The 18,947-nt window shown below is 37.8% G+C and overlaps 1 protein-coding gene across 2 annotated transcripts in view; it reads left to right on the top strand.

The window, feature by feature from the left end:
* Positions 1-18,947, top strand: part of il1rapl2 (interleukin 1 receptor accessory protein-like 2) — a 246,409-nt gene that overhangs the window by 156,049 nt on the left and 71,413 nt on the right. For both annotated transcript variants that reach the window (XM_085906100.1, XM_085906101.1), the window contains exons 3-4: positions 5,213-5,382; positions 5,959-6,062. In XM_085906100.1, the coding sequence (XP_085762226.1) occupies positions 5,213-5,382; positions 5,959-6,062 (274 nt within the window). The remainder of the gene's footprint in view (positions 1-5,212; positions 5,383-5,958; positions 6,063-18,947) is intronic.

Here is an 18,947-nt window from a genome sequence, read left to right as displayed (position 1 = left end):
TTGTTTTGAATGCAACAGAAGTAATAGAAACTTTGTGGGAAAGGACAGCATTGAAGCTTAATTACTAAAACACGACTAATACTTGATTAGGCAGGCGTAAAAATGAAAGTGCAATTTGCTCCTGTATGCATCATCAATTTATCACTTGTACTGTGGTGTGAGCTTCAGCATCCAGGACTTGCTTTAAAATGTATATGAATATGAACATAGACACCTCCTTGAGCCAGATGCCTTTTCTATGCAATAAGTCAGTGTGTCTACAATATTCGGTATGGCTATTATGTACGTATTGTACTGTATTAGCCAAGCTGTCTTGAAGCGTGGCCTTGAATCAACTGCACAGGTAAATGCATGAACTTTTTTTTATAAATATTCATATAATTCTTAAAGTCCTTGCTCTTTTGAGCCTTTAGATTCTTGAATCAAAGATTTAGCATGGGATCTGCACTTTTACTTGGTCTTTCAGCATTAATCTTGCATGAAGTTTTAAGGCAGCATTTTTGACAGAACGTAACAGCAAAGTACAGTGTGTTTCTGCTTTTATGCTGTCATGTACTGAAATGTCTTGAACTTGCTTTTAGTCCTGTTTTTTGTTTTCTGGGGCCTTACCATGTTTTGGGAACGTAGCTGGGTCTGGAATTTATTCCTAGGGGGAAAAGATTGGGTTCTTTGCATTCTAATAGTTTGCTAATTTAGGCAGTTCTCTACTATGCTCATTGTTACGTGTAGTTCATAATTCCCTTGTAATTTTTAAAGGGAGTCAGTTATATTGTATTTTATTTATTGTTCTACAATTGTTATGACCGCAGCCGACCAAATTCAATTTTGGTTGGTTTAAATTTCTCAGACTACACCAAAAGAAGCATGTATGTGCACCGAATGTTTTTGAAACTTCCTTCCTCATTCCCTCACTATTCAACAGACTGGTATTAAACAATGAAAACTTTATGATGATTGAATTTGGGTGCACAAGCTGAAACTGACAGTATGACGAATGATGGACTTATTCGCTGGAGTTTTTAATTAGAATCTCCTGTCTGTGAGCAGACAGAGTGAGGGCAGGGCTCCCCTCCTCACAATCACTGAGTGAGGTGGCGGTTGCCTAAATTGGTAACCCAGCTGAAGTCAAGTGACAGAATTTGCTTGAATCAACAACATAATGCTCTCTGAGTTTGGGGGGAAAAAATCACTCATGTTAAGATGTAAAGGAGATATATTTCCAGCAGCTTTTGGTTGTCTAATCACTTTCAGAAATGTTTACTTATGAAAAAAAAATCTCTGTAATAATTAACATCAGCAATCCTCAATTTGTTTTGTACGTGGTTAAGAATTGGTTAGTAGCTCATATTATAGCCGTTGTTCAATGCTGTTCCGATATTACTGTGAAAAACAATTTCATTTCCACTGGCATGCAACAAGGAAAAAGGCATCGGTACAATAAAAAAGCCTCACATTCATTTAAAACACCACAACGTTTGGAGTTTAAAATGGCTCTGCTTTGTAGCCCAGGGTAGAATAAAATCCAAGTCGGTTATTGCAATGTCTTACAAAATATTATCTGGCAGCCATCCTAAAGCTGAGGAAATGTTCTTTCTGAGCAAATGGTTTTCATTTTTTGCCATTTGTCACATGAATGAGAAACTCATGCTAGCGGTTTCATTCACAAAAATAAATATTTAAACGCCATTAACTAGTTTGTTACAGGACGACGCAGAAATTTGGCAAATTCGGTTGCCAGCATAACAGTTTGAAAAGAGTTGTTTGTATTTTTGTCAATGTTACCTCGAATAACTCTCGTGACATTTTGACCCTCCTGCATGAAGAAACTTTTTTTTTTGTCACTGTTTTCACGTTTACTTCCGGCTGGGTTATTTCAGCTCATCGAGCGATACATTTATTTTTTGTAATTCAGTTGTATGTTTGTTTGTCTTCCACTAATACATCCAATTCCACCACTTTAAACATCACTTTCTGATTCTCCCCCAAAGAAATCCATATAAAAAAAAATGCCAACGAAGCACAAAACTATCCTTTAAAGACACATTAGTCTCCTGCCCTTTTGCATTTGTTGCTAACATACAGGTGATCCGTTTGAGTGCATGAATATGCATCTCAAGGCCTGCTATTCAGGATCATAGTGAAATATCGTAATCTCAGGAAATAATGCACAACAAGACCAAATGTGTCAAAGTCTTGTCAGTGCTTGCTATTTGGGGTCTTAGTAAATAAGGCATATGGTAAATGCAGATATTTTTAGTACATAATTATTTTATATGATGTGGGAATATTCATGTGCAGATTTAGTTCCAGGGGATTGTTTATCAGGTCATGCTAAAACCTACCCAGTCATTCAAACACAGCTGTGGTCATCCATGCATTCTTACACGTAACCGTGACTAGAAAAATAATACACCCACTCGTGCATAAGAACGTGAAAAAGCACTTGAGGATGGAGTTACTATTTGATCCGACTTTTGTAATGGCCAACAGATACATATGGCCTATTCGCTACAGTCTGAGAGTGCATATTTTTCAAAGCAATGTTGTATCTTGTCAGTGTCTATCTGACCCATGTCAAACCAAGACCTAAATGTTCATCCACCTTCAATACTTGTCAGCTCATTAATTCCTAATGGTCAACTCTGGCTGGCCTCTATTAATTCCCCTGTTTTAACACGCACGCACACGCGTGCACACACGCGCACACATGCACACACATTTGCATGCCTTTCAAAATCATATGTAGTACATAGACATCTCACGATGTATAAAGAATAATTCATGTCTTTGCCATGGAGATTTTACTTTTGTTATTCTATATACACTATGTAAATGAAGATGTTTCTTATATATTGTATTGTGTGTGTACGTGCGTGTGCGCAAGTGTTTCTTAAATGAGTGTTACACAAAACATGTCAGGTCAATACAGGTCAAACTAGGTGCAGGGGTGTAGTAAAGGCCACCAAGGAATCTATTGAGTCTTGGTGGATGTGTTTAATAAGCCATTAAACTCCAAATATTTTACATTCGGGTTGCCAAAGGTCTGTATTCTGATTATCCTCTCTGTGAGCACCACAACAGTGGCCCCTCCCTAAAGAGAAGCTCTATTCTGACATACTTCCAAATGACATGAGAATATACAGTGATAAATACAAATAGACACCTACACCATGCTAGCAGTGAGCACATTTTATGTACAGATGTGAGACTGAAACAAGAAAAACTGAGGTAGTCTGTTAACCGATCTTACTCGTTTTGGGTATAAAAGAAGGGATGCAGATTACTATTATCATATATTGAATAAATGCTTCTTTAAGGGAAAGGTTACAAAGTCCTATCAAATCCAGTACATCTAGATGGATGACGGTGTGTATTTTCAGAGAATGCACAATAGATTAGGTCTCTTGAAAGTATTTCTCATCAAGACTTGTCTTTGCACCTTGATGTGTTGAAGGTCAGAGTGAAAAATCTTTATAAGTGCTGAGTAAGTCTTTCTTCTCGTAGAAAGATTGTCAAAATTTTCTCAAGATTTGGTTAGATATAATGAAAGAATCAAGGCTGGAACCAAAATAATCTTAGTTCCTTTCCCCCCGAAAAACAAAATGACAAGAAAAGGGTGAACATCCATAAATGACACAATGACATGCATGAGCACACACAATACATTCCTTGGACAGAAACTATGACAGTGACAGAATTAAATGGAGCTAGACTAATCGCAAAGAAGAGACATAGCAACACAAGGACCGGTACCCACACCACCCAGAATGTCTGGGGTGAAGATTCCAAGGCAATGTAACATACGGGAAGTGATTTGAACATATTTATTTCAAGAACTAACAATCACATATAGATAGAATAATAACAAAATAGGAATTGAAATATCACATAAACACTAAACAGTATATATACCTTACAAATTGCATTGGGGAGATTAAGGAAATATATATTCTATGTTTCAAAAAACACCACAGGAGCTCAACTGTAAATCAAGGTTTGTGTAAATATAACTCTACAGAGTCACATATGCAGCAGCGTTCAGTGAAAAGGGATTCAAAGATTGAATGACTCCTATTAAACTCTGCGTGTATGAGTGTGTGCATGACTATTCTAAATCTCCCCTGACTTAATGCTTATTGCTAAATCTATAAATGTAGCCAATTAAGTGTGGGGTCTTAAATATCTTCCACAGTCTTAAACAAATGAAGTCCTTAAATCATTGGCAATGACTTAACTGCACATACATTTCACTGAACGAGGTACGAGCCAAATATACGTACGGAATTACGTTGACGTTGAACAGCATCGTAACTGCAATGGGTAATGCTTTGTGTTGGTAAATATTGAAGAAAAGAAAAAAACTCAGCACTTTCACAAGAATTGTTAATGGATTCTAATATTGCACAGTGTGAGCAATTTGAAGAAAGCAGCTCATTCTGCTTTTCCAAGAAGTGTCAAATGGAAGCATGCAAATGTCACTGCAGCATCAATCAAATGAATCATTATGTTTCTCTCGTTGTCACGATGTCTACATCCATGGGGAATTAAAGGCCATAAATTGTATTTTAAAAGTTCTCTTTTTCTTAACGTCATCCATTTTGTTGTTGGTGTTTTATTTTCAATGTCCCAGTTTTACTTAAACTAACTTGCATAATATAATCCAACGGGCCGACATTTGGTTGCTCATCAATCACCAGACATTTGTAAGGAAATACAGACAGCTGCTTTGCATTGTGCCCCTTGTGTACGCATTCCGGCTGTGGCCAGTAAACAAAGAGGATAGGGACAATAAGGATATGAAGCAGATGAGGTATTTTGGGGTGGGTGACTGTTTAGAAGCTTTATCTCTTCTGGGCAGGACAGATTTAATTCAAGGCCTCGCAGCAAGTACCTGTGCCCCACGTTTTAAACAGAAAGCATCTGACTTAGCCCAAGACTAAGAAAAACATGTGATTCACAGTAGCCTGAGAAGAGAAGAAAGAAAATAAAATATGGAAGAAAATTCTATGCTATCCATCTACATATTGCCTGCCACTGCACCGTGTTTTTTGATTCATGGCGTCTGACCAAGTCTGACCCTCACATTTTTACGAGAACAGATTGAAGAAAGTTATGACAACAAAAATCATTTTTATTCAGTCCCTCCTCTCACATGACCAGCGTGTCTGTCACTGGATGAACAATGTGGTATTCTCTTTCTCTCTTTCCTCAGTTGATGGGTGCATCGACTGGTCGGTGGATCTTAAGGAGTACCATGTTCTGGCCGGCGAGCCAGTAAGGGTGAAATGTGCCTTGTTCTACAGTTATATCCGGACCAACTACACCATGGCCACCAACGCCAAACTGCGTCTCATCTGGTACAAGAACAAAGGCGATGCTGAGGTAAATTTATTGTTTGACTTTTTCTTTCCTGGAGTAAATGGATATTACAGGTAATAAAAGTAGAAGGGATCCAATCTCTCATAAAGGTTATTAAAAAAAAAATCTGATTTGCAAGAACAAATCTGAAAGGCAACAAGTTGATTAGATAATTGGCACAAATGTTCATTCCTAACCTACAGATGCCAAAAAATTGTATATTGAGTGTTGTTCCTTATACAGATTGTAAATCCAATCTAACCATACATTTGAGTCATGTTGTTTAGCATAGTATTACTTGTCCAACTATCATTTTATTATGGTTTCAGTTTCAACGGCCGTTGTATCTGTACATCAATGTTGACATATTGGTTTGGTAAACAGATAAAACCATCAAGAGAAAACAATGATGTAAAACAAAACAAATTACATCTTTTTTTTGTATTCATTGTACTTTGCTGTAATTACTTTTTAGAAAGTCCTTTATTACCAAGGGTGTACAAAAATGCACTAAAAATTTAAGGCACCTTGAATTGATTTTTACAAATACAACCGTTTTCCCATTACCTTCCTACGATGCATTTACTCTGCACCCTTTAGGAACCCATCATCTTCTCAGGCCATAGGCTGAGTAAAGAAGACGATTCTATCTGGTTCAGGTCTGCTGAAATGGAAGATAATGGTTTCTACACTTGTGTACTAAGGTAACATACTCTACGTGGCCTCAGAAACACTTATCAGTTCTCTTGGGTGAAACATCACAGATCAAAATTGACATTGCTGCCAATACTTTGTGATATTGTTGCCAAATATGCGTGTCTGTCTTCAAGTATTATCAATACCTCTTTGATAAATATGGTTGCCAATTGAGGTGTCTGCAAGTTTTTAAGTTACAATAATAGAGATTTTTTGCTAATCACTAAGTATAAAAAACATAAATACTGCTCCTCATAAGAGTAACATCCAATAAGTTATGGAATGCAGATGTTCGTTTTTGCAACTGATTTCATATCTTCCCCCTTATAACAGTGGTTGAAAAGGAATCATTTCAACTATTAACATTGACAAACAACACTAAGTTATCGCTGTTCAATTTGAACTTGTCATAGAATGAACATCAGGTGAATTGGCGTAGTCGTAGCCTTCCTTTCCATTGCATTTCTTTTCGGCCTCTTCCCCATCCCTCCCTCCATCTCTGCTTTTCTTTCTTCAACACAGAAGCTTCTTTTCTTTATCTCACCAGCTGCCTCCATTTTCCTATCATCCGCAGATCTCTCCCTTTTTTTCCATCCAGTGCATCTTCCTTCCTGGCCTGTATTTCACTGGCTCTGCCTGTTTGCACCAAATTCCCCTTCACACCACCATCGCTCCCCTCCTCACTCTCCGCCTACCTCCCATTCCTGCCAGTCTGACACCTATCCTCCTTAATAAGACCCCCCCCCAAACCCCCTCTCTCGTTCCCTGCACTCTCAGCATGACAACCTAATTAGGGCCTGGTGACTGTCATTGTCTGAGGGTCTGTTATTAACACTGTCTTACCCCCCCTCTCTCTCTCGCTTTCTCTCTCTTTACTCACTCACTCACTCACTCACTCACTCACTCACTCACGCATTGCTAGAAAACTGACTATGTAATGTGCAGTACAGAGGTCGCTGGTAGTATGTTCTTCAATAGATCACTTACCTTCAATGTTCTTGTTGCTCATGTACAGTATGCGAAATGTGTTTTTCTGGCTGGACAGCGTCTCCCAACAACTTAAGTCTGTCATTTACATACCTTCATGCCAGATATGTTCTCTGGGTGGCACAACCCTAAAATGTGGGCATTCCTTCACAAATCAAGCCTTGTGAACATTCTACCTTCAACTTCAGTATTTTTCCTCCTATGTGTGCCAGAGATCATGGAAATTCAAGCACCCCGCGAAGGTACCAAACCAGTGTACCAAACAATCTGAGAAAATGCAACACCCCTAGTTTGCAAGCCGGAGTCATTCACGCCAAGAATACTGCAAAAATCACGAGCAGCTGTGTGCTTCTCTATGGTCCCGTAGTTGGCAGGACTTAAGGGATGACAACAGTATAGCAGCTGCGATTACTATGTTGTCCATTGTTGCTTAGGAAATGAAGAAAGTTGTTTTTTTCCCGCATTCAAATAAGAAGCCACCCTCTTTCTGGTACATTTGGCGGGAAAGACACTCGTACAAGCAAGTGAACAGCCGCAATCAGATTTACATGGGTGGTATGTTCTTTTTGCTAATTCGATAAGAAGTCATGTAGATCAATTGGAATAGCCTGGATGTGTCTTGTCAATGCATGCGCTGTGATGACATAGGTTTAGAGTGTCATTCATGCACTTGAACCCATGGCAGCTTCAACCAAGCTGTTGCTTTGATAACATGTTGAGCAATTGCAAATACTGTGCTAAACAGACAACCGAGCCTTCATCTTGAGAAATCATATGACAAAAAGTAGGCATCTCATTGTTCTGATTAAACGTACAGTATTTTCTAGATATGAATAGTTTGTCACATTCGAACAGTTGACCAGACATCTTCCATTGAAATGACATAAACTCTGTATGTGTAAACCTGGCTAAAATATTATCATGCGGTGGATGTGTCAGACGTCTGGCTAGGATAATTTGCATAGAGGAAAAGTGTACCAAGTGTCCAAGGTCATATGTACAAATGGGAGAATAAGGCTTTATATGTTCATGGCAAATTGATTAGCTAGTGTCAAATTCTGTTTTTTATCAACTCGCTTCAGATCAAGCAAGTCAGTGTCATGGATTTGAAGCAAGTCTCGTAAATTTTCATACAATCAGTTTGCAAAGGTGTGCCTCAGTAGGAAGGTAATCCTTCAATTGTGGTGTGTGTTGGTCTGAGTGCGCCTGTGTGTGTCAGGGCAGATATCCAGACAAAAAGGAACAATCTGAAGACTCTATTACAAAGCTAAAGGTGCTCAGGTGAACAAGCAGTTAGTTGCAATCCTTCTCAGGGGAGTGGAAAATAACGTTTTCTGAGACCTGAGCTTCAGTGGAAAAAGGTTCATATAAGACCGAGGGTGAAACGCAATGAATTTTTGGAGGTGGAAAAGAAGTGAGAAATCAGGGAGATAAAAAGACAAACGCATAATGTGAGAGGGTAATTTGAGAAAAAGAATTCAAATGCAAAGGTGGATAGGGAAGGTTGGATTTTGTGGAGAGTCAGTGAGGAAGGGAGAGAGAGCGAGTGAAAGAAAATGAAACACTCATTTCCTTCAAATGTCTGAGCTCCTCAGTCAGGGTACATACTGTCTTAGATGAGGTAACACAGTGGAAATTGAGCCTTGCTCATTAACATGGGAAAATAATACCAAAGTAAAGCGCATACGGGAGAGAATAAGTATTTTCTCTGAAGAGCAGCCAAAAGAGAATAGCCCAGATTGTATGTGTCCAATCACCCAGAGACCATTTTTGAGGGCCTATCTGAAAAATGAATACCTTCTCTTAGTGTGTGAGACTGCTCAAGAAAATAATCAGTCATGTATTGAGTGCTTGATCAGGTGGAACATTTTACAACATGAGAGACTAAATTTGCTCATTATCCATTCTCAAAAAGTAACAGAAAATAACACCAAGTTTTTTTCTGTGTTGAAAAGTCCCAGTCTAGCAAACTAGAAAACGTTAGATAGCAGACATTTTGCTCGAAGAGTAAGTTTGGTTTAGGCGACTTGGCTGTGTTTTGGGGCCAGGCAACAAACTGACTGTTACTGTTACTTTGTTGCTGTAAACAAAATAGATTTTTGGCAACAGTGAATGAAAACTTTTACAACTGAATTTTTACAACTTCCAAAGATTGACATTCAGTAAAAAACGAACCCCCATGATGATTAAAACCCCTCAAAATTAAAGCCCATATTCTACAGCAATATAAGGTGTTGACATGGAAAAAGGAAAAAAGAATAAAGCTCATATTCCACACCAATATAATGTGTTGACATGGAAAAAACGAAACAGCATTATGCCACATGGTTTCCAGTAATACGAAATGATGCATTTGTTATTACTTTTGCTAAAATCAAACCTAAATAGAGAGATTTCCAAAAACTATTGTTGGGGTTTATGGCATGGGCTAAGGAGGAAAAAACATTTTGTCACTGCTTCAGGTAGGAATATACTATTTTTATGCTTTGTTTTGTTTTTACACAAAAATACTTGGTGATGATGCTGAAACATTTTATACCACATATAATTATTTTCAGTAACTGTAGAATAAATGAATACCAATTAGATGAGAGTCTCAAAAAATATACTAAGTTATGATTTTCATATGCTTCAAGTGCCGTAATGCTCAATTCGCAGAATAATGAACAATAACACTGATTGTATTCAATAATGATTGATATTGATATGGCCTGGAGTCCTAATGATTTGCACAACTACCTCGGGTGTTCTTGGTTTTAATATCACCTTTGGCCTTGTATGAAGTTTGCAAGGTCTCCATGTGCTTGGACTAGTTTTTTCAGGTCCTTGGGCTTCCTCCATATTGCAAAAACATGCACGTTCAACTAATTAACGGCTCTAGATTATCTATAGGCGTGAATGTGTTGTGTTTGTTTTTCTGTCAATTGCTTGACACCACACCCCTTTGGATCGGCTCCAGCTCACCCAAGACAAGAATGAATGAGGAGGTGCACAAAATGGATGGATGCCACTAATGATGGCTATATCTTTTTTTAATGTTGTGCTAAAAGGTAACAGATAAAGTAAATTCAACATAAACTATCTAAGGAAAATAAAAACAAAGTATAATATTATAGCATTAAAGCATATCACGACAGATGTGCTAAATGTCAATAGGATATGTCAGGATAGATCCCCTCCACTTTTCCGTTTTACATTTCAGAGACATTAATTCAACACAGTTTGCCTCTGCAACTGACTTGATGGTGGAAAGTCCCTTAAGGATATCCTGCTGCATTTTATATAATGTAGTAAGAGGCATGATTTGTGTTGGTTACATAGACGCTTCGAGCACAAGAACCGGAATCCTGCTGCTTCAAGTCAACAGACACAAAAGAAGTTAAAATGAGTGCTATGTTTTAAAAATAAATTCTATTCTATTGTAATGATCTGGTCTTTCACTTAAGCAGAAGGCAGAAACAATGAACTCTCATTATAGTGTCACAGAAGTATTGTCTGTATTCAAACTATAATACCCATTTGACAGTGGAAACAAAGTTTTACTCTCATCCACATTTTCACATTTTATGTGAATTTCTTTCCATTCGGGGATGATTGTTATGCCTACATTTATGAAGTAGTGCCATCTGTCCATCCAGTTCCAAAATGCCACCCAGCAGTTTTTGTTGCCAACATGTAACAGAAACCCCATAGAGTTTTTCATGGATTGAGTAGGAATGAAGTATGTTCTATGGATCATACATGAAAACAAGTTGCTCTCCCAATGTCTGTCCACATCCAGAAGAACATTTGGCAGGTTTGATATCAGTGATTATGGGCCTGGCTCATAATCTTTAGTTACTAAAGTTGTTTGATGGAATTGAGAACAGGGTTCCAGATTCAACCAGCCATGCCGCAATGAAGCTTTGTGCAATGGAAATCGAAAAGGGCTTTCCCTCCAAGTGTTTCCACAATATTGGAAAGGAAGAGTAAAATTGTTCAAATGTCTGAAGTTAAATGATGTTTCTCTTCTAAAATGTTAATGTCATTCTCACTTATAATTGCATGAACCTGTTTTGCCATTTAGCTTTTAACAATGAATTCAAATGAACAGCTGATTTATGTTTGCCATCTGTTTCTTGGGGACTTGTGCTCCTTTGTAGCCTTCTTCTATCTCAGCTGCTCCCCTGTGGTATTTCTAGTAAGCAGAACCACCTGTCTTCCTGTACGGGATAATTACACTTTGCACAAAAGAAACTCACACCTAGTCACAGGAGTGTTTTGTGATGCCAGATAAATATTTAACCTTTCTCTTCGTCCGATTTTTTAACAATAAAGCCAGCAAGCAGGCACAAGTCCACACAAGGATAGTGGAAGAGGCAATGGGGGAGAGAAGTGGGGAGCGGTCATTTGAAGTGTCTTTGGCAGTCCTCTATGACTTGGCAGCCACTGAGTCAGAACCCTTCTCATGCCAGTTTGGGCCACGTGCCAATTCATGCCCGCTTGAGAGCTTGAGCCATGCTTTTGGGAAAGAGGGACAAAAAAGGCTTTTATTGCATTCAACATCATTACTTTTAAAGGTGTTGTGAAATACTGTACAATCTAAGCTAGAGTGATAAGGAGGAAGGTTTGAAGACAAAAGAGTGCAGAGATGAAGACCACCTGCAGTGAGGTCTACAGTTACAAAGACTGCAGTGTTTATAATGAGGCCATTCATTAGGTTTCCACAATATTCAAAAGTAGTCCTACATACCTATGAAAATGTATTCTCAATCATTAGAAGGAGAGTGGAAAATATTTCCTTTTGCTTTATTATCTTAAAGTCGTCAAAGTCCACTTAACATGTGAAAACAAATTGAAGATGTTTGTGGCTTGAGCATAACTATGCAAACGGAATGTCCAAAGCCAGTAAAAGGAAGCTCAACAATCAGTTCAAATCCATAGACGAAGTCAAGTATATTTGTAGTCAACATCCTAACCTTTTAAACCTCTGAGGTTATTTTTTATGACTATCTATGGCCAATATTTTTAATGTTGATATTTAAGCCTCCTCACCAAAATACCTGTATGAATAATAAAGCTCTACGGTGGAAAGGGTTCTTTGAGTCCCTGCAGGGATTAAATATGCCGCATGCCAATTCTCAGGCCCAAATTTCAAAGCCTTGCTTTCCACCTCATTACATGAAGGACGTAACACTTATTGCACGACCAGCAATTGTTGGCCTTGGCTGTAAATGATGAAGTGGAGAATCGAATGATATGGACTTAAGCCATGTCAATGTTGCAGCAGTGCTGCTGAATTCCTTTTTTTTTTTTTTTTAACCTAACGGACTACTGTACATTGTCATACTTGACTAGGTCTTTTGCGGATCTTAAATTTAATGCATTTTCCTAACATGAAGTACAGTAGGTGTTGCTTTTTATCGAACTTAACTGCTGCTTTAAAATTTGAATTGGTTCTAAGAGTTCTCTGACCGAATGGTTAGACACTGAACCACTTTGAATCTCATTATTTTCTTTCTTTAGAATCAATCACTAGATTTCACCACTTGCAATATTGCAGATATACTGCAGAGAACAAATAAACAACCTGAATGTGATTTGTGCTATCATTTGTATGTGAATGTATTGTGAGTGGTGAAAAATAGCCGTTCCACTCTCTAGCCGTGACATGACAACACATCGCAACACACCCATATACGTATCAACTTCAAAAACAGTTTTTAACAATAAACTGTATGCCAATGCCACATAAAAGCATTTAATGGACTCCCACAGTGTCTATAAAGTAATAACAGATCTCCATTAAAAAATAGGTGATGTTTGTTCCTCGACTGCTTCCAGTCTGTTACTGTAACTTACTGAATCCTTCCAGGCGGACAGGACCGTTGAAGCGGAAGTTCAACTGGTTCCTTAGAGAAAAAAAACCCAACAATGTTTACATTTTTTTTTATGAACTACCGTATTTTCCGGACTATAAGGCGCACCTGAAAACCTAAAATTTTATAAATACTAATATTTACACTTGAACAGCTTCAATTTCTACATACAGAAATTATATATAAATATATATATTATATATAATATATATATATATATATATATATATATATATATATATATATATAATATATATTATATATTATATATATATATATATATATATATATATATATATATATATATATATATATATATATATATATTATTGGTAAATATTGGTAAAAATGTATGACTGCCATAAACTGTCTGCATAGATTGGGAAGAGAAGATCACCACCAATGTAACAACACATTTTAAAAATAACCGACTCTATTGACACCCACTAGGAGTAAAACAACACCCATCATTTCATCTCAATAGATTGTCTGTTTATTGATTGTCTTGGTAAAATGAAAACAGTAGAGGACAATCACTGACTCATATAATTGAAAATGCAATTCATAAAATCGTCCAATATAATATACTGTAGTTGAAGCATATGTGCTTTTCTGTGTAGATGCCTCAGTGTGCGCAGGTGTCATCCTCCCCCTTGCTGCCTGTTAGTTAGATTGATAGTCAAATTAATCTGCAGCTCCATCCAGGTATAAACACGCTGCCTGCTGGCCAGGATACATCCCCCTCTATTAGCCCCATAACTCAATGCACCCTGCAGCAGTCTGGCCTGATCAGTGAAAGGTAATTGCAAGGAGGACACTTGATTTATTGACAAGGTTGATACGGTGGATTACAAGATAATTTGGGGATTCATTCATTCTACATTTTAGGCCAAAATATTGTCAACAGGTGGTCCGCGGCCATCTAGTGGTCCGTGGCGGTAATGCAGGTGGTCCACAAAATTGGAAATGAAAAATAAGTGTAACATTTTAAAAAATAAAATCGATTCATTATTTAGACTTGATTTATTTTCCAACAAATTTTGTGAACAATCAATCAACTTTTTCTGTGTCTTCTTAGGGGTATTTTTGCCAAGTGTAACAAATTTTAACAGATTCCCCCCTCCCCAAGCAAAGTTACAGGAGGTATTGATTCTAACAGCAGCCCTATTACACTAAGTCAGCCTGTGAAAATAAGTACCCCCTCCCATTTTTAGATTCATAGCCATGAATTTTTTCTACCCAATGGTGATTCCTGACTGCCTAATGCCTTTTTCATGTGGCTCAGTCATAGAGTGATAGTCTCTAAACTTGTAGGTGCTGGATCCAATCCTCAAGCATATCAAAGTGTCTTTGAGCGAGGCATTTTATATTCATATTTTGCTCCCAGTATGGTCTGGCAACAGTCATGGTAGCATCAATTTACTTTTTATGTCTTGTTGGATTGTTTACACCAAGTGTAGCATATTTGAACAGGTCCCCCCCTACCCAAACAAAGTTACAAGGGGTGTGGCTCGGTTATAGAGTGATAAACTTCAACCTTGAAGGTGGTGAATTCAATCCCCAAGTCAATTTAGACTTGATATATTTTCCAGCTAATTTTGTGAATCGTTTATCCATCCAAATTACGTCAAATGTAGCTGAGGTTCCCAAAATAGACAAACAGATGCAAATAAATAGCATTTATAGGTCTATCCTCCTTCGGTGGAGGATATATATATATATATATATATATATATATATATATATATATATATATATATATATATATATATATATATATATATATATATATATATATATATATATATATATATATATATATATATATATATATATATATATATATATATATATATATATATATATATATAGTGTGTGTGTGCATGCGTCCGTGTGTGTGTCTTTAAGGTTCTATTCCTCAGCCTAACATCATATGAAGTCATCTATTACCTCTGACTAGGTGTGACTCCACGCCTAATCCAATCAATTAGATCCTCAGCAGGAGGTGCTAAATGTCGAATGTGCTTGGTAAATCAAAGATTATTCTATTCTTATTTTTCAGTTAGATTATTCTCACATGGATAAAGGATCTGAAGTGGTGTAACGATTGCTGTCAGGTAATTTGTGTTGTGGAAAGTCAAGGCAACTGGGCATTCGTCACTGAGTTCTATTGCTTGTGGCTTTAGGCAACAGGGGTTATATTGTACACATACTTTTCCATAAGAGCAGACGTCTTCCAAGATGTAGACTCAAGTTGAAGACATAGTGGAGGTGTACAGCCAGTACAATACAGCAGCACAGAACCAACTGCACAAAAAATAATTTTAATTCATTTAATTTGAACATGTTCATCAGTTATTCGTAATTAAAATTTGTGAAACTGACAAATTATCTTATTAGATTCAAGGAGAAGATGGGATAAACAACTTCAGTTTACCACCACATTTTAATCACCCGATGAGCATTATAAAATTGAGTTGTTGTTTTTTCAGTTTAGCCACTTTACATGAGTGGGCTTCCACCGCTCTTCTCTGTAATTATTGTTCTTAATTATTAATAAGATTCATATTGTTGTGGAGAATTGTAGCGTAAGTACTCTCAGTAGCAGTCTGGTAGGGCCTATGTAATGTGTCGAAGAGATGAAGATGATGGCTGATGATAATGATGGAGGTTGCACTGTTCAGAAGAAGGTGTTGACAAGACAAAGCATTGCAACATTAGGTTAGAATTGGCCAGGGCATCAAATCTATTGAAGGATGAGCAATTGTTCTGTTCACATTCCCCTCGTTTGCTCTCCCTCTTTGTGATATAGCCTTTGATGTCTTTATTTCACCCCACACGTTCCTCGAGCTGTTCTCCTATAATTTCCGTTCCACCTTACGCTCTTTGCTTCCTTTAAATTGGCCCGGAAAAAAAATGGGGAAAAAAATGATCTCACCTGTCTCCCAAACCACCATTAACAAATATTTTTTTGTTATGTCGCCCCAGTGAGCAAGCCCTGTATACAATTTAGAATGTTTTCTTCTTATCAGGTGTCCTCAAGTTTATTTCCCTTTGCGGCAGTTTATACCCTTTTACAGCAGTTTTACAATTCACATTCAAGCTTGCGCAACATATGCTTCTGACGCAATGTTTAATGTTCAACCGCGTATTGCAAGACATCCATACAAATTTAAATGGCCATTGTCACTGTTTGGTGACAACAACATTTTAGGTTTAGGTGAGTACAACCAAAACCATGACACACGATCAAAACACAATAATTTCAATAAAAGAAGCTATTTTAATCAAAGCTTTTTTTGTGCTTTGTAGTTCAATGTGGATCGTAAACATGCAAATACCAGCAATGCTTCAGGATGTGTTTACTATATATGAAGTGTGACTAATGTTCCGCCATACATTTTTTATTCTTACATTTTAAGCCTGTTGCGAAGGGAGGAGCTGATTTTTTTGCGTGCATACTTATGCTGTGACGTTAAATGATCCATCTCAAGTCATTTACATAATATGATAAAATCAGAGCTAGGCAAGTCTGAAGACCGGGTCATAGCGTCCAAAGTCAATTTGCGTGATAGTTTGAGATATACAGTTCAATACATTGGGGGAAAAATAGAGACAGCACATTTTGCCATTATCTGCATGGAGGTCAACAAGTTTCACAGATGATAGTGTTTTTAAAAACAGAGACAAAAAATCAGAGGGGCATGCTGGTAAAGGTAAGTGAATCACTGGAGGAGAAAACAACATGCTGCAGGCTAGAGACGGATTGATGAAGAGGACACAAACTGAGGGATAGATGGATGAAAGGCTTTTCATTCTCCTTTTTAATGCTCAGTGGTCCTGTTTAGGTCGCTGACTGGAAAAATCCTTGTGTGTGTGTGAGTGAAGCGAAAATAACAGAGATCAATGAGGGCTTTTGTGACTGGAGGTGAACTCGGCACAACACTCACACGCATGCATGCACCCCCGCGCACACACACACACACACACACACACACACACACACACACACACACACACACACACACACACACACACACACACACACGAGCTTTTCTCTGTCTCTCTCACTCACACAAAAAAGAAACAATTATCTTGTGAGGTTTGGACAACCAACAATGTGTTGCATCGTAAAGAATATAGCTTGACTTTGCACAATTTTCTAGGGAAACAGTAATACATTGAATCGTTTGATACATTGGTTGTGATTTATTTAGCACTTTATTGAACACTAAACTTTTTCCATCCATCCATTCATCCATTCATCCATCCATCCATCCATCCATCCATCCATCCATCAATTCATCCATCCATCCATCCATCCATCCATCTATCCACTATCTGTACCACTTGTCTCCATGGAGCCTATGCCAGCCGACATCGGGCAGGAGGCTGGGGACACCCTGTACTGGTTGCCAACCAATCGCAGGGCACACAGAGATGAACAACCATCCGCACACGCACACACACTCACACCTATGGGCAATTGGGTTTGTTCAGTTGGCCTACCAAGTACGATTTTGGGATGTGGGAAGGAACCAGAGAAAACCCACGCAGGCACGGGGGGAACATACAAACTCCATACTGGGAGGGCTGGAGGTGGAATCAAACCTCCAAACTGTGAGGTGGAAGTCAAGGCTATACCATGCAGCCCACTATAATTTTTATTTTATTTTTATCAATAGCGCTGCAACAGCCCATTCCCCCATTCTAACAGCCTGCAAGTTTACTGTAAAATTAACAGGGAAAGTGCCTTTGGTAACAAAAAAAATCACATTTTGTGATTTAAACAAGCCATTGAAACATGCAGTGTACAGTATAGCAGTTTTTCAGGATGTCAGCAGAAGTCAAAATAATTTTACATCAAAAGTAGCAATCACTTATTACAAGGCTAGAAACAACAGCCCTGTAAAAAAATAACACATTATCAATAACATAAGTGTGAAGGCCTTCGCCTTCACACAATGAACAGTCAGTGGCTGTATGCTACTGCAGAGCATGCGGATTCACTCATGGATTGTTGTAACGACAAAAAGTGATTTGGTTTTTTTTTTCCAAGTGTTTTTTTTAGTCTAGTTTTAGCTACCTAAGTGTTGCTGACTTGGTAAATTTGACTTGTCTCGTGCGATGTTGTCTATGCTTGGCTATTGGTCAGTTTTTGTTTATTTTAGAATTGTTCTTCTTTTCAAGCTAAAACAATGCGAATGTAATGTTAAAATTGATGTTGGAGGGAATGGTCAGCCATATTAGATTGATTATACTACCACTTTGATACTATCCAACTTTATTAAACACTGCCAGCCATTTTACATTTTGAAATCTTCAAGACCCACGGGATATTGTGATCGATGATGATTATATAAATACCACCAAATGAAAGAATAGAATCTATCATTTCATTAAAATAATAATGATTCAGCCTTTTCCGGTTCTTTTATAATTAGCAGTAGAATAAAGAGTTGCACACAATGATCTCATACTTTATTTAAATTTGGCATTTATGTTGTCATCTGGTGCATCAGTAAAGATGTTTTTAAGTTTGAAATTTACAGTGGAGTAACATCATATGCTCCTCTACTCAAAAACGTAATAGACAAATGCAGTTGTAAGCGGCAGTGAAACAAGCAATGTAAAAAGGCGAAAAGCCCATCAGAGAGCTGCCAACCAGTAGAAAACCACTTTCGGAACAATTTGGTTAGCTTCTCTTGATTCCGAGGAGCTGCGGCTCTCAACAAAGAGCCAAGCAGATGATCAAATTTTTCCCTACTCGGGAAAATCTGACTTTCCTTGCAAATGAAACTCATTTTTTTCCATTTGTGTCCATGATCATGTTCTTCTGGTCATGACCCATAGCTTGTGACAAAAGATGGGTTCATGAATGTAGGTCGACTCAGATCCCAAAACCATGAAAGACCAATGCAGAGTCGGTATCACTGCAGATACTGCACCAATCCAATCTGACATATGCCAGCTAACTAAGACCCTGCAAATAACTGAAAATTAGTCCACGGTTTATCCCATCTCTTCCCAAAAAGTCAGATGGCACGC

This window comes from Syngnathus leptorhynchus, chromosome 2 (genome assembly GCF_054491065.1).
Source record: "Syngnathus leptorhynchus isolate UIUO chromosome 2, UIUO_Slep, whole genome shotgun sequence".
NCBI classification, from domain to species: Eukaryota; Metazoa; Chordata; class Actinopteri; order Syngnathiformes; family Syngnathidae; genus Syngnathus; species Syngnathus leptorhynchus.
The sequence above is the reverse complement of the archived record's forward strand: the minus strand, read 5'-3'. Positions and strand labels throughout refer to the sequence as shown.